This window comes from Calidris pugnax, unplaced genomic scaffold, assembly GCF_001431845.1.
Source record: "Calidris pugnax isolate Ruff unplaced genomic scaffold, ASM143184v1 scaffold13, whole genome shotgun sequence".
Taxonomy (NCBI): domain Eukaryota; kingdom Metazoa; phylum Chordata; class Aves; order Charadriiformes; family Scolopacidae; genus Calidris; species Calidris pugnax.
Window position 1 is genome coordinate 10,368,856 of NW_015090810.1, and position 24,284 is coordinate 10,393,139.

The 24,284-nt window shown below is 36.7% G+C and overlaps 1 protein-coding gene across 4 annotated transcripts in view; it reads right to left on the bottom strand.

Moving 5' to 3' along the window:
* ZNF236 (zinc finger protein 236) overlaps positions 1-24,213 on the bottom strand; it is a 70,527-nt gene extending 46,314 nt beyond the window's left edge. For 2 of the 4 annotated variants that reach the window (XM_014938687.1, XM_014938688.1), the window contains exons 1-6: positions 23,155-23,319; positions 12,869-13,011; positions 11,417-11,581; positions 7,880-8,058; positions 4,762-4,886; positions 1,315-1,487 (exon numbers count right to left, since the gene is read on the bottom strand). In XM_014938687.1, the coding sequence (XP_014794173.1) occupies positions 1,315-1,487; positions 4,762-4,886; positions 7,880-8,058; positions 11,417-11,581; positions 12,869-12,895 (669 nt within the window). In that variant the 5' untranslated portion in view covers positions 12,896-13,011; positions 23,155-23,319. Of the gene's footprint in view, positions 1-1,314; positions 1,488-4,761; positions 4,887-7,879; positions 8,059-11,416; positions 11,582-12,868; positions 13,012-23,154; positions 23,322-24,195 lie in introns of those variants that run through there. The other 2 variants (XR_001411562.1, XM_014938689.1) reach the window with 2 other exon arrangements.
* Positions 24,214-24,284: the final 71 nt, after the last annotated feature.

Sequence of the window (24,284 nt, forward strand, 5' to 3'; positions counted from 1 at the left end):
AACTAAAATGTAGGCTCATGATCACAGAACACAGCATAAGACGCGATCAAGAGGCAGCATTTAAAGTCCCTTATCCCACAGGTTTTTGGTTTGCTTTTTGTGTTTGTTTGGTTTTTTTATTACAGAAAAGCAGAGTAACAGAGAAAAAAAGTGGAAAATGTTTTTGGCTTGATCCCAACAATCTTGCAGTATTGAAAAAAGTCAATGTAAATTATAAAATTAATGTTGGTGTGGGTTTTTTATGCAGCAAAAGCTATCACATACAGGCAGTTGTGAACAGTGAGGAAGACTAATCACACAAAGACATATGAATTGTAAACATATGACTTAATATAATCAAAGCATAATACAAGACATGAAGACATACGGTATGATATATCCTATAATTATACGGTATGATATATCCTATAATTAAGAAACACTAACACACTAAAAAGATTCTTAGTAAAAAAATCCAATAAATAAGATCCGTGATACAAAAATAGTAAACAAGAAAGCAAATCTCAGACAGAGTTAGGGGAAAGACTGACAGTAGAGACGATATTCTGCTTGCAGAAAAAGAAGAAAACCTGCCTCTTATCAGTTTTTACTTTCCAAATTGAAACTAGGTCTCTTTCTATAGGTATTTCCAGCCACAAATCACTAAAGTCAGCAAGGAAATTACTGAATGAAGTTGCATAGTCAATGTTGCTCAGAAGATTATATTACATTATTACAGCAGTACCTTTTGAATCTTAAAATTTGTCTGTCACAGAAGAAAAAAAATCAGCATAAAGAGGTTTGAGACAACAATGGTTTTTATCTTATTTTGTAATTTTCTTCTACCTGTAACTGAAAAAACTCTGAAAAAGGCTCAAAGAGAGATACATACTTCAAAGATAAATTGCAAGTATGTTCTATGATGGAGTTTGTGGGTTGCTGTTTGGCCTTGAAATTTATCACCATTTTCTGCTTTGCTGCTTTTGGCTTACTTTCATCTGATCCTAGCTCCCGTTCTTGCAAGACCAACATCGGTACATTTTTATACACCTAAAACCACTAATAATTTATTAATCTATCAATGTACTAAAAAGACAATGGTAAATGAAGGTTTTGCTAATTATCCTAAATATAAATTTATTCAGATTAAGCTATTTTAGGACAGCTGAATTTGCAGGTAAAACCAACAAACTAGAAGCTATACTACAGCAGTAAAGCTATATTGACTGCAGAAAGCATGAGAGAGCGCAGGAATAGTAAACAGGACAATTTAAATACTGAAAATGAAATAAGCAGTATATTAGCACCAACCACTTTATGAATAATTGTATTTACCTCTGAATGAACTCTCTGTATGTGTGACTGAAGATTGCCTTTCTGAGAAAAGGCTGCAGGACAAAAGGCACAAGCATGGGGTTTTTCACCAGTGTGCTTGATCATATGGGTCTGCAATGCCCCCTTCTGGTTAAAGGCTTTTCCACATTCACTGCATTTAAAAGGTCGTTCACCTAAAAGAAAGAGAAAAATAGGATGAGGGGTAAGGGGCTTTAAATAAACGTTAGTAGTTTCCTGTATCTAAATGAAAAAATGTATCAGCTAAAATAAAACACTGCATCTAGATATAAGGGCATACACACAAAGACAGAAAGACACATTATTAGGTGGTGTGACAATGAAATTGTTTACTTTGACCACCAATCTCAACATCTATTCCAGTGAAGATCTAGATTTCTGAAAAAGTTTTATGATCAAACTGACGATTATCAGTTAAAAGGGGAAAAATAAATAAAATCTGCATGAAACAATTATAAATAACAGCTTCCCTCAACTTGTGGTTTGGAACATCTCAGAAGTTGCTATGCAAAACCACTGGCAGAAAAGAAAAAAGGGAAAAGAAAAACCAAAACCACATATACCATTCTTTCACACCGAATCCTATGAAATGCGTATACTGGCATAGCACCAAACAAAGGAGCTGAGGGTGGAACAGACAGCAATAATTAAGTCAAAAATTTAACCTTCTATTTAGTCTGAAAATCAAGAAGTCTTATAGCTACACTGCAAAAGTTAGCCTATAGTTCCCACTCCCCAATAAATATTAATAGCCGTTCATTTTTTATAACTACTTATTGGAAATGGTATTGTACAGCCCTGCTCAAAAATAATATTAAAACCATGAATGTTTATATTACTACTGAACATTAAAGAAAATATAGGTGATATTGTTACAGGAATGCTCTCTCATTATTTCCTAATTTTAGTGTTCTCGGTGCTGTGCATACTTAGAGCTATTTATAAATTAACAGATTAAGCAAGAAAAACTCCCCAGAAATTGTAAGTGACAAAACATAATAGAACTGCATTAACATATTACAAAGCTATATATCTGAAACACAGAGATACTAAGAACAAAGTTCAGTTTCTTACAACCACATGACTTAATTGACTACTGGAAATCTCCACTGTAAGCTCACTATTGCTCTTAATTTAGTGAAACAGTTTAGTTGTGGTAAGTTCAGGACCTTACCTTTGCACATTTCTATAGCTGTGAGCATGCTGAACATTAATGTCTGCTACACCCGTAAGTACTACCATGTGCTAAATATTATGCACACTAAAGTACTTTTAATGAATATTTTTATATGACTTCTAATTATATAGCTCTAATTACATCCAGTTTAAAGTGATTAATTCTTAATTAAATTCACACGGTTTGAAATAAAAGCAGCTATTTTCTGAAATAGATTACAAGCATATAACTCACATAGAATCTACTCTGAAGGAATGTGTCTTTTCTGTGCTACTGCTTATGGCTTTTGAAGATGCTTTAAGGTCTGTAGGTTTTAACTGTCTATTTTTAATAGATATTAAATAAAGAACACTGATTCAGATCTTCTTGAAATACAGTGACAAAATTCATATTAGGCTTTCATAGGTAAAAAGCTTGGCTTCCACTAATAGCTGCTGGTAGATACACACAAGTAGTGCTTCAGGTTACTTTGCCTATTTAAGTGAATTCCATTATAAAAACTACATCTTAATTCTAGTGTGGAAATGTGGAATTTCTGTATTTCTCAAGTATAACTTAATAAAATACAGAATTGGGAGGGGGAATGGCGGGCTCATTACTTAGTTATTAATATGGGAATTGAAATCCCTGAGACTTTTTTTTCCCCCAAAGGGTACAATTTCTTGAAATTAATAGCTACGAACAAAAAAAGTAGTGCAATTAAGACACTAATGTAATGCTGTACATGTAGCACAGACATGCTCTTTTAACTATTAAAGACTTAAGTATTCTAAATTCTTTAAAGCAGAGTTCTTCTTTCCTACATATTTTACAGTACCTCAAGCAATTGGATACGAGGCAGATTGAAGATTTAAAGTAATGACATACTTCACAAATTAAATGAGTATTCACTACCTACTTGGAACTTAAAATGACCCACCATGATGTGCAGATTGGGACTACATTTTCTGTCCCTGGTTTCCCAATAGACAAATGTCTTTTTACTCTTCAAAAGAACTATAAATGTTCTTAAACTTTTTGAAGCTTCAGAAAAATATCCTCAACCAACTATAATCTCTTTTTTAATTCTCTCTAGGATAAGCTAAAATAAAGTATCAATTTGATACGCAACTCTTAAAATGAGACAGTTAATGTTCAGTGACTTTTTCTGGATGTTACTTTGAGGCAACTTTTAAAGTAGGTACAAGGGTGACCTCTTGTGTTACTGTTTTACAATTAAATTATAAAGCTTAAAAAGATTCCTGCAATGGAATTTTTATTTCTCCCTTAGCAAACAAAGTCTTTCTTCTATATGGTAACTTGTCATATCACTGTTTGAACAGACTGCCAATACAAACAAGACTGCACACTTATATAATTTACTAGTCTAATTAGCTAAAACCTAGACAAACAGCAATTTATTCACAATACGGAAAATACACATATATTGCGTATCACTGGAGCACGTTCAACAGTTTTGCTTGAAGCCAAACTCAAGCTGTATTATGTACGTCTGGTTAAAACTTGAGAACTATTCTTACAGTACTTTGTACACTTCAAAAACTCCTGTATTATTTCATACTTAGCATTTTTCAGTTATTTCAATTACTTCAGAGTTAAACAAGTGCACATATTTATTACAGTCATTTTGCACCTGCTATTCATTCCACAAAACTGAACAGTCACCTGCTCTTCTTCAAGTATCAAAATTAAAATCTAGGTTTATCAGCTCGCAAGTTCATTTTGGACAACCTGAAAATGGCAGTTATGGTAAGTACAGAAAAGATATGACAGTACCTTTTAATAAACCAATCTGAAAACAAAAGCAAAGCCACTATGTTAGCATTATTATTCATTCTCATGTATTCCTACTCTATTTGTGACTGTAAATTTTAGAACCTGTTCTCTAGAGTATGTGAGATCTTAGTTACATTACCTGACTGGCCCGTCTCTAGGTATTCCAATTTTAGGGTCTATTGAAACTTTAAGTACCCAAACTGGTATTCTGTAACAAATGAAACCTGTAAAGTACTTAACATTTCCAGATGGATATCATGAGAAACAGTATAAAAGATTTTTAAAGGCATATAAATTTCCTAAACAAAGGAATTGCATAAAGGGTGATTTAACCAACAGGAAACAGCATCTAGCGAAGCAGATAAGTATTAATACTATTTCAAGCCCCAACTGGGAGAAAAATATTTAACATTTCACAGATTAATTGAATTTCATAAAACAAATGCAAATTAAAGCAATTACTTCCACAATCTTACCTGTGTGTATCCTAACATGTCGTGTTAATTGACTCGGCTTCTGGAAGGTCTTTCCACAGTGAGGACAGGAATAGGTAAACCCACTTCTATCGATATTTCTGTTATAAGATCTGGTATTTGATACTCTGTCATGGAAAAAAAAAAAGGAATTTACATAAAATATTGTTAATTCTAATATTAAACATTATTTTGAAGAAACTGATCTTACCCCATCATTTTTTAATATAGAGCATAAATTTGATGACAATGTATAGTATCAGCTGCAACAGTAAAAAACCAAACTCTTGAATGATACTAAAAGAATAATGTAAATGGAGCACTTAGAAAAGTGCCTACACAACAACAAGAATTTTACAGTTATTTCTGTAATAAAATGGATAGTTCTTGGAGGTTCTCTAGCGACATTCTCACTGTAAACTCTGCTGGAAGTATACAGTGACTTCACAACTACTATTTTGGTGGGAACTTTCAACTCTGTGCCACTTTATTTCTTTTGCCTAAACACAGCAAGACTTTTTAAACTAGAACAGGAAGATCTCATAAACTAGAGCACAAATGCAGTTGCTGAGGTCTAACAAAAACAGATGAAGAATTTAGCAACCCAAATATTCACCACTGCTTCTCAAATACCATGTCTCTGTGGAAACTGTGATGTGTAAGAGATGATACAAACTCCCACAATCCTTTTCTCTAGAAATAAAACTGGTTAGCTTAAATGACTGCTGAAAAACAGCAACATGGAAAACAAAAAACAACTGATTTTTTCTGGAAAAAAAAAGAAAACCAGAAAAACTAGGAGATATTAAAAGACCATTACAACAACTCAGCTAAAGAAGGTGAAACCAGAAGGCAGTGTGGTATTTACAGCACTCCACATTTTCCATGGTGCCTGTGTACTCACACCTATACAGTAATCCAGCTTGTCAGTACTGCTAAAAGCTAACTGAAATTATACAATTTTAAATACCTGGTGTTTTTCTGAACAACTGAGAAAAAAGAATTAGCTAATGTGGAACAGATGTGCGAAAATACACCACCACGTTGAAACACAGGCTGGTATAACAAAACAAAAAATAGCAGGGGAGTAACAGTCCATGCATAACACAAGAAATCATTAAACTTCTGTTCAAATGACACATCTTTCTACTTAAATATTGCATGTGTTTTTTTAACTCTTTTCATACTCTTGCTCAGCAAGCACAGAGTTTGGTTAATATATTTTACTTTTCACATTAATTTTATCTATCAAAATTTACTGAAATATCCAGAGAAAAAAATCAACTTCAGATTGAAAAGCAGGAGAGAGAACAGTACAGATGTCAGAAACTCCTCTTCTGTCCATCTCTGGACAGATCTAGACAGCCTGATTGTCAGACGAGGCTCTCTGATGAGTAACATCTGTTTCAGCTATAACTGCGGCATTTTAATAAAGGAAAAAATATCCAATTTGGAGACAATTGCAAAGACAATCTTTCAAGGTCCCCATCACCTTCTAAAAGATCCCCTCATTTAGAGTTATAATGACCATTTTATTTTTTTTTTAGCAAAAGACAGATAGTAAACTTAAATTATAACTGCATAATAGTTTTCCCTTCAAATATTTCAAACACAAAATAAACACCTTTTTGGGAAGGAAAAGTGCAATACTTAATGAAAAAAACCTTAAGGGAACAAGGCTCTTCATAATTCTAAAATCTAAAGATTTTTTGAAACTTATTTTACAATGAAAAGCGAGAGTCAAATAGTAAAATTTTTAACTACTGAGGTATGTCTTTGAACTTCATACACAGTCAAACTGTCAATAAAAAAATCCCTAACAATCAGAATGTCCACATTTTTCCTTTCAAAATAATTTCTCCTGAATCACAGAAGGTGGAGTGGGATCACCTGGCTCACATACATGGTTTGTATTGGTACTGCTGGTAAAAGTACAGGAAAGCACTGTTATGAACAGTAGTTTCTTGAACACAAATGCAATGTGTTTACGCATCTGAACTGATAAATAAGGTGAATCTCATATAAAGAAGCTCTGAATCCACAAGATTCATATTTATGAAAATAAATGAAATATTAGTGCTCCACAATAATTTATATCAGAATGCAGCATGCATAGTACTCTCTCAAAATCACAGCCATCTGTTAGATTCACTCACCTATTCTTTATTTGTTCATCCTAACTTCCACAGGAGATGTTCACAACAAGAATGTTTTTTGTGTGTAATATTATAATTCATATGAAACTTAACTTTACCTCCATTTTCAATTTGCAAATGGAAATATACAACACTTTTTTAAAAACTTCTTGAACACAATTATTAAGATCTCAGAACCTGCATAATTTGCTAATAAAAATAATTGGAAATACCCAATATTTCTCATTTTTAAACATATATTTTCCCATCTGTTTTTACAGAGCAAGGATTAAAAGACACATCAGCTGTCAAAAACATAAGCTTCTCTTAATGTATAAGCTGACAGAATAACTTAGAGTAATTTCTATCCTCCAAAAAGCGAAGTTAAACTAGAGAGCTGAAAGACAGAAGAAATTTTCCCAGAAAGTAAGAACAGCATTCATTCGGCCTGACTTTTCCCTTCATTTTGTGCTTTTCCAGATTTACAAGAAACTCACAGCAGGCTGTGAGGACTACTTGCAAAAGATGATTAAAGTGCAAGGAACAACTGATTTCTTTGCAGAAGGTAAGTATTGGGATTTTTGCAATTACAGTAACTGCTACGTAAAATTAGTATGTATTTTCTTCAATGCACTGCCATTAGCCTTTAAAAATCACACATAAACAGAGTTCAAAAATCACTCTGTACCAGAAAAACTTTGACTGTGTTTACAAATAGCTAGTGGATGGAACTATGCTTAGTATGAGTGCCAACATATGAAAACAGGAAAAAAAAAACAAAACAAAAAGAAAAGTCTCCCAAAATAACCACCTACTTACGCAAGGTTTTAAAAAAATAAATGTAATTTCATAACACCATACCAAAGAAAAGAAGTGATCTGCATAGATCATGGTACTTTGCTGACTGGAAATGCTACTCTTGCTTCCCCCAGCTACCACCATAAAAGTAACATCTGCTCATTTTGTTACAGTCCCGTGATTGTTACCTTATTTTATAGTGAGTTTTCATATGCTCCTTTAGCTGCGAGGAAGTTTCAAATTCCTTTTTGCAAGACTTGCAGCTGTGGATCCTACTGCCTGCCAATTCTTGACGATGTTCTTCCATGTGTATGGACAGCTGACTCTGTAAAGTAAATTCATCGCCACACTCTGAACAGATAAGATTCTGAAAGAGATAATGAGAGACTCTTTTTTTTTAAAAATTCCCACACAGCGGTACGAGCTTTGCTCAAGTAGACGAATGTGTCCTTCTATGGACACTGGCAGCTGGGAGCAAGAAGCAATAAAAGCATACAAGCAAGTTTGAGCCCCATAACATAAATCATGAACAATAATCACTGCAAGCTTATGGTAATATTTATAGTTTAAGAAACTCAATTGAAACTGAATTCTGAAGAAGTTGATACAATAGCAGAAACGAGTGGTTCCGTAGCACCCTCACAACCACTCTCTATTTCCTTGGTAGGCCAGTTCAAGATACACAGAAATTTACCTCAGTGCCATTAGGCTACAGTCTATGTAACCATTTGTAAAAAAGACTACTTTTTAACCAGAAACATCTTAACAGTAGATTCAGGGATTTTACACTTTCACCGGTTAAAATGATAGATTCTCACTTTTTAACACAAATCCCACCACAATTACTATTTACTTTTCTTAAGCTACCCTCACAGAAAAGACAAATTGGGACACATGTTTTTGACAGACATCACTTCAACCCATTAATTTTACAGCAGTGTTAAACATACCATTTTCCAGTTACATTGGTATTCCATGTCATTTGGAATGGAAATCTCACTTATAATGTTTAATGCAAAAGCACTGCCACTTTGAAATTCAGAGGAAGAATCAAAGTCAAATGTCGTTTCAATGAAAACTAAAAGCTCTGCATTGATTTCACTTTCTTTTGCTTTTCAAAACCATTAATTTCATTCCTCAGTGTATCTTTATTTTACAGAATCTAAGCAGAGAGTTGAGAGTAAAACTATTCACTGTCTCTTTGGCAATACATCTGTTGCATGTTCCTTACTGGTGTGCCTATGTTACTTCAGACAGTTTTCCTCTGTTTATTTTTCAATAATTGTAATTATCACTACAAATGAAAATGGTTTATATCCTCTCTCTCTTTTTTAACTCCTTGAATGATCAACAAGAGGAAAAAAAAAACGGTGTTCATTTAAACAATGATATTGACAATAATGTTTTAAACTAAACGAAGATATGCAGTGCCATTTTTAAAATACAATGTGTGCTCGCAGCCCTGAAAGCCAACCATATCCTGGGCTGCATCAAAAGAAGTGTGGCCAGCAGGTCGAGGAAGGTGACTCAGCCCCTCTACTCTGCTCTGGTGAGACCCCACCCAGAGTACTGCGTCCAGCTCTGGGGCCCTCAGCACAGGAAAGACATGGACCTGTTGGAGCACATCCAGAGGAGGGCCACAAAAATGATGAAAGGGATGGAATATGATGATGTCCTATGAGGACAGGCCAAGAGAGTTGGGGTTGTTCAGCCTGGAGAAGAGAAGGCTCCACGGGTGACCTTACTGCAGCCTTTCAATGCTTAAAGGGGGCCACAAGGAAAGATGGGGACAAATTTTTTAGCAGGCCCTGTTATGATAGGACAAGGGGCAATGGTTTTAAACTAAAAGAGGGAAGATTTAGACTAGACAGAAGGAAGAAATTTTTACAATCAGGATGGTGAAACACTGCAACAGGTTGCCCAGAGAGGTGGTAGATGCCCTGTCCCTGGAGCCATTCAAGGTCAGGCTGGACAGGGCTGTGAGCAACCTGATCTATTTGAAGAGGTCCCTCCTCATTGGAGGGGATGTTGGACTAGATGACCTTTAAAGGCCCCTTCCAACCCAAACTCTTCTATGATTATAATTATACTGGTTTCTTGTTACTGCTCTTCTGCACTCATCTGTAGATAAAGTTGGCTGATGCAGCACAAAGCAAGACTAAAGTTAACCAGCTTCAGCTTTGTGCAGTGTTCTCCTCAACTGCTATGTGTAAGTGAGTATGTATCTTTGCTCCGTTTTCAGATTTTCAGCCTTTTTAACAGGAAGAGTAAGAAAGTGATAGCGAACAGAAGAATGTACTCCACTGGTAACTTCTTATCCTGCACATAAGGAAAAACTCCCAAATGACAGCTAGTGTCATCGTCAAGACCCTCTGCTTCAAGTTCAAATTCCAGCTGTCCTACAGGCCTGGTGCATAACTACTGGGAAAGTCATTCTTGCAATTCTGTATGAATCTATTGTTATTTCATCTGTTTTATCACAGAATTATCCAGCATTACAAGAATATATTCATTAGCAACTGAAAGGTGTTAATAAATAGATTTAATTTTTAAGCTGCAGATTGGATTCTAAATTGAAAGGCATCACACAACCTGTTCTTCTGATATCTGCACAAAGTATCAAAATCAGAGCAGGTGAAGTCGATGAAAAATCACTTAGTGATAAAAACGAATAATAAAATGATTCTTAGGCATCTTCCTTGATGCTCGGTTTCCTTATTCTGATTTTTTTAGCAACTCATAAGTCAAGTTTCCGCAATAAATACCCGTTAAACTATGTATCATTATAGATACATTAACATGCAACAAAATGATACCTAAGTCCTCTCTTTTTTACTCAGTTCTGTACATGACAAATCGTGAACTGATAACAAGAATTAAGAAGGAATATGTTCTCTACTGATGGCATTCCCTGCCTGCTTTAGGGAAATACGTGAACAGGCCTATCATCCCAAACCTACTGGAAAGAACTGCTGTAAGCTGTCTGCAGTTGGTATGGAGAAACATACTATTATTATGTTTATGATTAGAAGTCTGGCAATAAACATGCATACTTGACTCACATCTAAATCTCCAATGCAAAGTGCAATTTTAAAAGGCTTTCACAGGACAAGAGGTAATTACATGATTGAAAACTTGATATTCTGGGCAGTACAATTAATTGCAGTAATGTAGTAATGACTATGAAGTGTGCAAAATACTACCACAAATTAACTGTTTGCTAAGAATTTAACCAATGCCTTATAAAAATGGAAAACGAAATTGTGGCAGAGGAAGGAACAAGAAGTCCTCTCAAGCAAAATAACCACTCAAAAAAAGGGGTGGGAGTTCTAGATAAGGGAAAAGCTTCATGATGTAAGAAATAGATGGTGGGAGCGCCTCACCACAACACCTAGGCTATTACATGTGGGCTTATCAATGTATACCAAGTCACAGAAATTGCTTCAAAATAAACGTATTTGTTAATATTCACCAGTTAATATTCATCTATCAAACATACACAGATTCTCTGTTATTAAAGACTGGATAGGAACACTTGCTTGTATCCAGTACATTAATTTCTCCTACTGTACTGTTATTAAAGCAGACTCCCCACTAAAAGTCTTACCTTTCTTCTGAATGAGACCATTTATTCAATCCTCTACGCTAAAGCATGTACATAAGGGATTAAGTACAGCCATTACGACATGTTTTCAAAATATAAGTTATGAGGTTTAATGAATTACCTCCTCTTTCTCATGTAACATTATATGAGCTTTCAGACTGGCAACTCTGGAGAACTTCTTGTTGCACACGGGACACGTAGGATCTTCACCATTATGAGTACATTTATGAAGTGTCAAGTTGAATTCAACATTGAATGACATCGGACACTGGTCACATCGGTGAGGCTGTTTGTTAAAACCACAAAAAAAAAGACAAAATTCCCATAAGTTACATACAGTCTAGGTGACACATATAAACATAAAAATCAAAATGTTTAAAAATAAAAAAGTGCAAGTGCATATGATAACATATGATAACGATCCTTAATAACACCAGTCTTAATTATTTTCTCTTTGCAGCTCACTACTGAAATTGCAAATACAGTATTTCAAGAGCATATGGGGAAAGAAGGTAGGGGAACTGAAGAAAGAAGAGGCTCAAAATTGAAACTGAGTGAAGTCAGCAGGAGAGAAACATGAGCAAGAGATGGAAATAAATTTTCTTACTTCAACTTGGACCATGAACGCTCCTTGAGCAAAATTAGTAATTGCACCAGAAAAACAGTTTAGTTTATGCTAGGATTGATTGTTCTTCAGTTGGTATTTTTGCAATCAATTTCCATTCTTTAAGAGCACCTTCACTTCTAGTCATAGGCTCTTACACAGTTGTGCAATAGCATGGTTTTAGCAATATCAACTTCCATTTTTTATATATCAACTTTACAACATTGAAACTTGTGTAAGTAGTTCTTTGTATACATGAATTATCATCTCAAAGTCCTACATTTTGTAAAAATTAATCTGTATCTACAACTACCTCAAACAGTAATAAAATTATTTTTCCATTACTTGTAAAGTGTTTTAGCTTTGTGAAACAAAAAGCAAGGAACAGAAATGAAATATTTCAGGTTACAGATGAAACCTGTGACAAAAGCATTATTTAAGTCATTCCAGTCCTAATCATATATCTGTATTTTTCTCATTCTTTCCCATATTTGATTTGTAAGCATCTTAAGGGATGACATTAATCTACTAATACATACATACTAGATTAGGTCGCTTGACATTACTAAAAACAGTTATAAGAGACTAGCAGGAGTCTAGTTGATCTATATAAGCATTATTTTCTTTTTATTGCTAATGGGTAGAATCCATTTGCAAATTTGATTAAAAGAAACCCATACATTTTTCTAATCTACCTGAACATTTTATAAATCAAAGAAAATGGCTGAAGTTAAAAATTACTGAACTGGAAACAACAATCTAACTAAATAGCAAAGTAAGGTCCTGTCTCAAAGGAAACAAGAGGAAAAAACGAAAGAAAAACTTTATAAAACTCCGAGGGTCCCCAAGCAGTAATTAGTGATGTGATTAAAAAAACCTGAAAGGAATTTCTTATGTTAGCTTTGTCAGTATATGAAAATATCAATATACACAGGTATTTTCTAAGTTTATACCTACTAAACTTCATACCTTGTCATTTTGCTCATGATCCCTCATATGGCGCTGGAACTGTGTCTCTTTTGGAAAAGACAGCACACAGATCTCACACTTATGGAAGTTGGGTACTTGGTAAGCAAAATTACTGTTCTCTATATTTGGTGTCAGAACATCATCTACAAAATAAGCATCGAAAAATTTGTATGAAGTCACATTTCATTTACTTCATTACATAAAACAGAATTCTCTGAAGCAGTAACTATCCAAACCTCTGTAAGAATTTAACTTCTACAAGATTTTAAATTCACTGGGTCTTGGAAGATCTCGAGCATAAACATTACTGCTTCCATTGACACAGGATCAAAGAAATATATTCATCCCTCTAACTGCCAGTTGCTAAGGGTAAAAATAATCACCTTACCCTAGGAATCTGAAATCAATTCTTTCTTGCTTCATAAACACCCATCAAGTGTGCAACAAAATAAAAAGCTGCCAAATACACTAGGTATGACTAAGATACTGCCAGGTGTTACTTTTTACATCATGTAATATTATATCATGTTTCTAAAAAGAACCAAAACTTTTTAATACGACATAGTCAGCAGTTCTGACTACACAGGTTTTCTACCCTCTCCTGCTCCATTCTCTCTCTTTTTTTCTTTAAGAGAAGTTTAGGCATCTTTTCTTTCTTCTAGTTCTAGGAATGTAAAACCTTTATTAGTTATCTTTACAGCTGTAAAACAAACACCAATGTTTCAAATAGCTGAGAGACGCAATAAACTGCAGTCAAATGGTGTACACATTAATTCAATGGAGAAAAAGATGATTATGTTTTTAATAGACCCAGTCTAAGCCCACACAATTTTCTTTTTTTGAACTACCAGTCAGACAGCTTTTGATATACAAGTTGCAAGCTCCTATATCTCCTTGCTCAAATGGCTGAAGTCAGTCCTATTAATATTTTCCTTATATCTTAAGTATACAAGTAAATTAAAACATATTACACTTGAGAAGATTCTGTATTACTAAGGAATTTATCCTCATTTAAGAAAAACTTTGAGAAAAGCAACTGGCGGAAGAAGCTAAAATACGTAAGAACATTCAAAGCAGTACTAATAAAACAAAAATAAAATTCAATTGACTCATGCTGCAGATTAAGGACCCTGAAGAGAGAAAAAAACCCCATAGAATTCAGTTTAAAACACTGCCACAACTCAACAAAGCGCATCAACAACAGAATACAACAAAAAAAGGGAACTTCGATTTTATTATCTCAACATGAAAGGACGGATATTTCCCTTTAAGGAAGTCAGTACTTCTCACCATGTATGTAAGAATTAGGCATAAGAAGCAACAACACAAGTAGAAGTTTACAGCATCCTGTTTACATTTCCTCAGAAGAAACCAAAGATCATGATTCATATAGTATTGCTGCTCAGTACTGCACCTACCTCGAAGTCCCGTCTCATTCAAGAAAAAATAAAAATTAAAAGAAAAAAATAAATCAGTATCTTATGTCCTGACCACCTTTTCTGCAAGCTAAAATTCTCAGACAAAAAGCTTGTAGTTGAGGAAGCTCTAGGAAACGTTTCAGCACAAGATATTTTAGTTGAGAAACCACAACTAAACAACGTCCCAGGGACTTTACTTCCTATTTCTGGACTAAGTCACCCAATTAACTTTTGCTTTGCAAAGTTTAGTTCTGCATACTTCTGTTGGAAAGAAATAATTTTCTTAAGTACCACAAATCTTTAAAATGTATAAATTTAAACCTACTGCATCCTTCAAAGAATTCTCAGCTGTAATTTCATAGTATATGCAAACCCTATCAATAGCAGGTATCCTTTCCATCCCTGAAATGGTTACAGTTCTTGAAAAGCTGGAAAGTACATCTTTAATTGCAAGACACTGTCCTTTAAGTGTCCCTGTAATAAATATAACTGAGTAGGATAATAGGCACAAAATCAATTTCTGTAAACATTGGCATAACAAGAAAAAGAGAGGTAAAACAGAAGTCTGCTCCAATACTTGGAATACATGAAAACTTAATGCAAGCTTTCCTTTCCCCAACAAAAAGCAGTAATTTTTCAAACACATGAAGGCCTGACCTCTCATGTTAAACTGACAACTGAAAAATGACTAATCCATGACTTTAAAAAGCCCTTTAAACCTTCTCCATGAACCAAAGAGATTATTATCTTTAAACATTCACTCTCGAGATCAAAGACACCGGACAACATACAAAAACGATGTCTAAGCAATTGAAGCAATGAAAGCATAACTTTGAATTAACCAAAGGTGGTAACTTGTCTACAATTTGAAACACAGGAAAAGCAACGTGCTCACTAGCATCTGAATGAGATTACCAAGCGACTTATCTTTCATGTCAATAACATTCCTATACATAATTTTTATTAAAATGTGTAGCATATCTGTATTAACTGCAATACTGGTTAATTGACAGTCTGTGAATTTTCTTCTGGAATTCAAAAAAGACTTAAACTGTATGTTAATGAAAAATTAAATACCCTTGTAATGTTTTGATAGAATTTAAGTGGCAACTGTAAGTATATGAAAACATAATACATGACACACAGAGATTTTTCAACTTTTCTCTAAAAGATGATGGGTAACAAAAGCATAATCTTAAAATATTTCATAAATAAGAACAGAAAAACAGCCTTTGTGAAATGAGGAGCTGAGCACATCCCACCCTGTGTCAAAGCACCAGGAATTTCTCAAGACTAGTTCATGGGTCACCATAAACCGTGAGGCACCTGCAAGCCTTTCCACCTTCCTCACAGCCCTCAGACCCCAGGAGAGAAGAGAAGTCACACATTTAGCAAATTCATTGCTTACATCTGTAAGCATCTCAAGCATTACTCTTTCAAATAAAACCTTTATAAGTCTTTGCAAAGCTAAATCTTGGGCTTGTTTTTGGCCCTGTATTTCAATATTGCTAAAGAGGAAAAAGAAAGATGTCTGGGAGTTGGGACTGGACCCTAGAATCAGCAACTGGACTGTACAGTCCAGCTTGACTTGACAGATGACTCTCACTAAGGAAATCCTTAAGGCACAGCAAATCAATTTAGGTTAGATTCCAGAAATCTTAAAGACTCGGCTATGGGAAGATCAGGCTGAAGACTGCTCTAAGTAGTTACAGCCAGTGTGAATAGAGAAACAGTCTAGCTTGGACTTAATTCTGAAAATTCAATTGTTTAGTTTTCATTCAAAGGGCAAGATTGAGATCTAATGCAGGTTACAAATAAAACACAAATTCATTCCTTCATTAATACTATGTCTGAAGTAGCTTAAGGCAAAGATGAGACTACAAAATTTTTTCACTTGTATTCTCACAAAAATAGTTTGATGTTCTATTACCAGCCAAATACTGGGTACTTCTAAAGTTGCACAGCTCCCTTTTATATGCAGGAAGTAACTTTATTTTATTCTTTCCATAGTAAGAAGGAGAATATTCAGAATAATATCCCTGCTGAAATCAAGCTATTGGGTAACAGCAAGGACAAAACTTTCATGTTGCATTTAAAACCAGGGAGAGAGAAAAACAGGAAAGACATTGTCAATTAGAAATGGTAACAATCAAGTGAGATATATTTTAACTCTTCAGGCAGGTGTCACAGATTCATAAAGTATGACTTGGGTCTGTCTTCATTTCAATGTAAAAATTAAATACCAGTTTGACAGTTTTTTGTTAGAAGAATTAATAACCAGACAAAGACACTACTTTCACTGATACCTCTGTATCACACCAAGTCAAAGTAATAACCTACATTATCATATTCCAGGAAAACCAACAGTAAAATCTAGTTTTGCTATCACCTTTCCTTATATCAGAGAAAAAAAAATGCAAATGCTTTTAGACACATCAGCTTAGACCACAAAACAAGCCAAACCGCAAAATACTCAATCGGTCTTGAAGGCCAATATTTTTGAATACCCAAAAAATACAGAAGATTATGCCAATTGAAGAAGTTGGCAGTGGGATGTGCAACCTGTACTTTCAAATGCACTGATAAATTTGTTAATTAATAAAAAATAATAAAATCCTCCACACATTCCCTGTGTACCACAGGAAACAAAATACTGGCATACGTGACATCGCGTTTGATGGTCACAATTCACCATTTATCAGATTAGCAACCTTATCATAAACAGCTAATATGGTATCTACGCTCCCAGAAAAATGTTAATATTGGGTACACAGATTAAGCAATCTGTTTATTGTCAGATATGCTCTGTCCAGATGAAAACACAAGTCTTCTCTCTGTTAATGAAGTAATAGAATGCCATTCAAATCAACAACAGAGAAATAGAAGTTTGAGGTTTTATTTAAAGACATTAACTGATCAAGAATATAATGTCAACAAAATTACATGACAAATTACCATGCTTTTACTAGGGAAGAGCTGGATTGGCATCCATAAACAAATATACACACAGAGAAAGCACAAAATGAGTATCAGAGTAACAAACCCCCTGAAAAACTACCGATTCCTTCAAGTCTGCACACTACAACAAATGATAACCCTCACTGAACAGCTGCAAAGTTTAAAACACTGCCATTTATTAAATATTAACCATAAGGAAACAGTGTAAAAGTTACTGCCTTTATTTTTTTTTTTTTGCAATTTGCATGTTTGTCTAGCTGCAACATAAATCAACCCTATTCCATCACAGCTTGAGAGAGACAGTCAAGTATCAATACAATTAAACTAAACAGGGAGCACTTAGCTCATTATGCGCCGTCATGCATTTTGGCTGTGTTCTTACAGTTTCTTAAAAGTGCCCGAAAATACCAGAATCAGATTGGCAAAGCACCTATCATAGACAATAAATTTCAGTTTAAAGACAGACTTATTCAAACACTCTTAATGTTACAACCTTCAAGTTCTTTTGAAATTAATTGTCCCTCACAGAGCAGCAGCAATCAAGCTTCAGGTCAACTCGGCTACAGAGTTGTGCGATACAGCCTTCGGGAAAACTTGACCCCGGGGAGTTGAGTCAGCGAGCAGGTGCTCTCTGCTATAAACCACCGATGACAACTGAATGTGGAAGGAGGGAGACAGAATTAGAGCACTCCCAACCATTCCTTCCTTATGTAAGCAGCACTGTGCCTCATGGCAGCCTGCGGTCTTCCCTGCAAGGCGCAGATGGACGCACTCAGCTGTAAAGGCAGCGCAGCCTTATTAGATCTCTAACAGCCTACTCGCATCCAACTGAGAGGGCACGGCGAATACAACGCTCAAGCTTGTGGAATTCATGGATGAAAACTTGTCACTGAAGTTAAATGGCAGCTGGCAAGTCTAGGGACAAAAGGGTTTGACCCTATCAAAACCTATTTAGTAATTTACGAGCGGAAAGGAAGTGGTAGGACAAGAGAACAAAACAGGGATAGCGATATTGATGTTTCCTCCTGCTACACTAGAAGTCATCAAACACAGATGATAATGAATCATTAAAACATTTTGCTTAGTTCTGCAATCATAAAAGAATCAGATTGGTTTAAACCTAACTCAGCACTTTCTTAAAGAAAAACAGGAGTAATTCCTCATGACTTTTAATGAGAAGCTAAGTGGAAAGACTCAATTCTCAGTTCATGTATCACAGCAAAATCCAGAAATTAATTAAAATTTGCTCATATAAGAACAGGTAGTTTTATTACATTTTGAGCAACACTCAATCTGGAATTTAAAGTCACACCAGTCCAGACACCTAGCTTCCAGGCCCCAAATGCCCAGCATTTGCTGACACAAAGCAGCTGCACTCCTTTCTGGACCACAGATGACTCCAGAAGTTGCACAGCCACAAGGATGCTCTGCAGGCATTGCACCCATCAGCACCAAATGGTGCTGTGTCTTAAATTTGTGACTAAAACAATGCTGACAACACACCAATGTTTTAGCTATTGCTGAACAGTGCTTGTACAGCGTGAAGACTTTCTCTGTTTCTCACTCTGCCCCCACAATGAGTAGGTTGAGGGTGGGCAAGAGGTTGGAGGGGACAGCTGACGTAAATTAACCAAAAAGATATTCCATGCCACGTAGCATCACGCTCAGCAACACAAACTCGGCGTTAGTCCTTCCAAGGCAGCCTATGCTCAGAGACTGACTGAGCATCAATCTGCTTGTGGGAGGTGGTGAATGTTTGCCTTTGCATCACCTGGTTGGTGGTTTGCTTGGTTGTTTTGGGTTGGCTTGGTTTTGTGTCTTTTTTTTTCTTTTTTTTTTTTTTTTAATCTCAACCCACAAAGCTTTTTCTTGCTTTTGCTATTCCAGTTCTCTCTCCCACCTGCTGCAGGAGGAAGCAAGCAAGTGGCTGGTGGGTGCTTGATTGCTGGCTATGGTCAACCCACCATATAGATATACCATCCTCATCATCCTAATCTACACAGGTAACTGAAAATCAGCATTTCCTTAGCCAATTCTGATAGCTTCATCTGGTATTCAGGTAAATATTGCTATATTTCTTGCTAAATATTCCAAAACAGGAGTTTCACCTTTTTGACAGCTGCATATGAATATGCCAAGGTAGTATTTTTCAACTGTTAGTTTTTATATGATTTGGATGTCAGAACTTAACATCACAGAGTCAGAACTTAAACACAGGTTATTTAACTGTATAGATTACTGGGGGAAAGGCATAGACTTATTTCAAGTATAGGGAGGAACTCATGTAGAATTAAAGAACACCAGTGTAGTCTATCTTCATTGAGAACCAACATACTCTTCCCACAGTCAGACTTTGTTACTGTAGAACACTGAGATGACCAAAGAAAACTATCACCGTTAAAGCCTAAAGATTCTCTTCCAAAGCAAGTTTCAGCAGCTGTCCCTGCTGTATGTTTTGAAAAGGAATTACCACCTTCTGCTATTTGCAAACGATCAGACAGCCGTGCAAGTAAAAAAACTGGTTATTTCATGTTGCTGCTACTCAAAAGGCAACAAGCAGTACTGAACCAAATACAGAGGAACTTCACTATGGGGAAGGAAAATTTAGGGCAAGAAAAGACAACAGAGTGCAAGAAGGATTCTGAGGACTCTGTTACTCTTTCTTGTACACCTGAAGTAACAACAGAAATAGTGAAGTGCTGACTACCAACTTATGGTAACAACTAAAAATTAGCAGAAAGAACCAGTGACAAAGTCTCAACTTTTCACCTAAGTTTTCATTTAGGGCCTGTAGAAAACCCTTGTTCACTACAGTAGCTAATAAAATAGCCTCAAGCACCCAAAATATTATACTAGTTCTATAACAAATACATCTTCAAACATTGTCTTTTCACTGGCTATCTAACTGAACATTAAAAGCCTGGTATTTATTTCAATTCAAGTTTAATAGCAACTGTTCATTGCTAAATTCTAATTAAAACAAAAGTTGAGTAAGATTTTTTTTTCAAAATAACATCCTTACAATATGAGGTTACCATATTTTAAAAACTTTTCTCAAAGGAAAATAACATTGTGCCTTCCAAAACACTTGGGCATTTCAAGGCTTTTTCGTTTCAATTTTCAGGCACTTCCTCCCAAGCTCCAAAAGTTTTTAAAATTAGCATCCTCTATTACATTAATATTTTAAAGAATGCATAGACTATTTTATGCCAAGTCAAGTAGTAAAACTAAAAGCAAAGGTAACAGTTTGAGATAGCATTACTAAGAAAGTATTGGTAAGATATCCAATCTTAAATCTGAGAAATATATTCATAAAAGGACATAAGAAAACATATACCAATATAAATAGAATACAATAAATGTTCCCTTGCGTGTTTTCTCTGTGCTACCTTAGCTGCCCTGGAAATGGCTCTCTCACGTCTCAGAGAGACCCTAAGGGAACAGAGTAAACAGAACTGCCCCTCAGCCAGTGGCTCTTAAAGGAATGTTGGCACCGGTGCACAGCAGACTGCAGAAAATTCTCATGGCCTACAACTCTTAACATTCAAACGCCGTGATTCAGGTTTCCTATAACTCCAGTGGCCACACTGGGAACTCCGAGGCCACACACAGGAATAATTGCTTTTACCTTCCTTTTTAGGTTTGAAGCTATGTCAAGAGAACCTGTGTGTGTTATTAGTGTGCTAACACCAATTAGGTGTTGAGAGCTGCTTCTCCTTTTCTCTCTTTAGAACCCTTTTCTAATGCATTCGTCTTGCTTCATATATATTCAAGGTCTTAGCCTGAAATTTTCAAAAAGGAGACAGCCAAGGACCTGCTGCACCTCTGTAAAAGGATTTGCTACACAGTTACTGCTAAGCAGCTGGAGCAAGAATAATGAAGCAGCAAAACCCCAAATCACAGAAGATTCATTCCTTTTAGGCTTCTTGAGAATCATACCCTATACTTCAGCCACCACAAAGGAGAATCACAGAGCAGCTAATGTCAGAAAGGACCTCTGGAGGTCATCTTGCCCAAACCCTCTGCTCAAGCATCCACAACCTGTTGCCCAGGACTGAGTACAGATGGGTTTTGAATATTTCTACGGAAAGAGACTGCACAACTTCTTTGTGTAACCAATGTCAGTGCTTAGTCACCCTCACAGTAAACAAGCATTCACTTGCAGAATTGTTTAGGCTGGAAAAGACCTTTAAGATCAAGTCCAACCAACTTATGCTCAGGCAGAACCTCCTGTGTTTCAGCTTGTGCCTATTGGAGAGGTCAATTTGAACTGTTCAACTACGTGTTTGGAAAAAAAAAAAAAAGATAGAGAGAATCATCAAGGTAATTTTGGGATAACAGTACGAATGCAAAAAAAAATCTTCTTAGAACAGCAGCCACTGAGGTCAAGATATTGTTTTGATTATTTCTGCCTAGAGTTCATCTTTTCACCTAAAATATTTAATTCTCCTAGAACAAAGAACTTGTTCTAATAGTTGATACGTATGACGGTTAAAGAAGTCTAAGGAATCTGCACAAGAAAACATTACTGATTCACCTTTATTTTCTTCCAACAAAGCTGTATTACCACAAACATACAAACTGTACAACAACAGAGCAACACTTCTGCTCCGTGACAGACTTTAGTCTACCAGGGTTGCAAGAATTCTGATGGTTACACTAAAAAGGAACAAAATCTAAAAAAATACAATTTCCTAAGCAAAAATTTTGAAATTCATTTTTCTAAACAGGTATTTTCTAAGTAAGATTCCCTCTGCTAAAAGTGAAGCCTATGGAATTCACAGCCAGTTTTCAAATCTGTCACCTGTACCCAAATGGGACAAACAGCCAAATGTAAATTCTCCAGATTCAGGCTGTCATGCTCAGACAGACCTTCTTCATTCATGACGTTCTTTTAGCCACATATAAGCGTTGAAAAACAATGTGATGCTTGCCAAACTGATTTTACTGTTTTCACAAACTGCAAGGACCAAATACTCCAGAACCCGCAGTATTTGCCCATACAGGGCAAAGTCCCTGCAAGTCTCTGAATCCCTGTGCTAGCTCTATACCTTATAATTCTAAACTGCTCTCTGCAATCAAACTACCTCTATGAAGCAACTTCATTAATAAATTAGCAAAATTTAAAAAATATATATATATTAAAAGACCAGAAAAATACAAGATATGATCAAACTCTCAGCAAGACTTGTCAGTCAGACTTCTTACCATAGGAAGAGTCTAAGATCAAGATCAACTACAAGCACAAGGGATAAAGCTACTACGGACTTTTTCTGGACAGCTTGTCTCAGTCTTCATCTTTTTCTCATTCATACATCATGCTGTTGCTACACGCATACGATACATGTGTACCCTTGCGAGAACTACTAGAGAGCGAAGTAGACATTTTAGTTAAAATAAACTTTTTTAAAAATGCTCAGGTTCCAAAACTGCTAACAGCCAAAGCTCTTTGTATCCTTCTTCATAAACTTATTATTTAGTGCTCAAAAGTCAAGATCAACGTCTCCAACAAAAAAAATAAAATATAATAAAAACTTCTGGTAGGAACCTGCGGTCCATTTGGCTTTCCATGCTAGAGAAAATATTTCACTCAACTTCCCAACACTCATGTAACAATATAGCACTTCTTTTTTTTGCCTGCCAGCACATTTCAACTCTACAAAAAGTATTCCACAGAAGGCTCACCTACACATTCTTCTTGAAAGCCAGAGCTCATCTGCAAGCGTTCAGAAAACCAGACATTCTAAATATATACTGAAAATGTTAATTAGTTGATTTTTCATGACTGAAATAACTATGGTATTCTAAAGTTTTATGAAATCTCTCCCCATTCTATCTGGCTAAAGAAAAAAATCTACTACAACATATTTGCACTGAAAGAAAAGCCACTGAAAAGTGTCTCAGATCTACCTGAAAGTATTTTGCAGTTTGTGGGCTTTAATCAGATTCAGACCCCTAGTAACATCAGCAGGAACGAACTACACAAGAGAACCAGAAAATTGACAAAATGCTGTCAGAAAAACCCAATCTCATCAAACCAATCCGGCCCTGAAGTATCTTCTAGCCATCAACAACACTAAAATGCAAGCAAAAATTTAAAAATTAAATCGTGAGACTGACTAATACATGTTTGGGGAAGAAAACCAGATCATTTTTATGCACATACAAAGAAAACGACTACAAAGGTGTTTTTAAAAGCCCCCAAACCAGAAAGACCTCCTTCTTGTAATCAGAGAGATGGAAGGGTTGAATTCTATTTGCACTCCTTTATCATCCTTTATTGGAAGCTCTCATTAATTTGCCCCGGGGGGGGAGGGAGCGGAGAGGAAGCAGTGCGAGGGGCAGGGGAAGAGCGGCGGAAGGACTGCGGACCCTTCCCGTCCCGCCGCCCACCCTCCCTGCTCCTCCGGCCCGCACAGGCTCCGGCCGGCCCGCAGCAACCGCACCGCAGCCGGAGGCGGGCCGGGAAGGAGCGGAAGGCCAGGCCGCCGGCCTGGGCCGAGAAACCCTTGGAGGGGGCAGCAAGCGAAGGCAACGGCCGGCACCGTGACCGGTTCCCCTCGGCGGGCGAGGGGGCCATTACGGCCACCTCTCCCCGAGAGGGAGGGCAGCGGCTCAGCAGGCCGGCGGCGCGGCGCTGCTCGCTGGGCCGGCTCCCCTTAGCCCGTCCGCGGGAGCCGTGTGGGGCGGCGGGCGCTGCCCGCTCGGTATCATTCCGCAGGGCCGGGCCAGGCTCCCTCCCCTCCGCCCTCTTGCCTATACACTCGCACAATAGACCCGGCCTCCCTCCACCCCATATCCGGGGACTATATGCGGGAGCCCGCGGAGGCTTTCTTTTTTTCCGCCATCTCGCAGCGCGCCGCGCTTCCACACACACCACCCCCCTTTCCTTCCTTCCTTCCTTCCTTCCCCGGGGCTCCTCACCGCGCTGCCCCGGCCGCCCCGCTTTACCTGACGCGGCGCCGGCCCTGCGCGTCTCCCCGCTGGCTTTGGGAGGCCGCCCCCTCGGCATGGCCGCCCCCTCCCTCCCCTAACCCCCC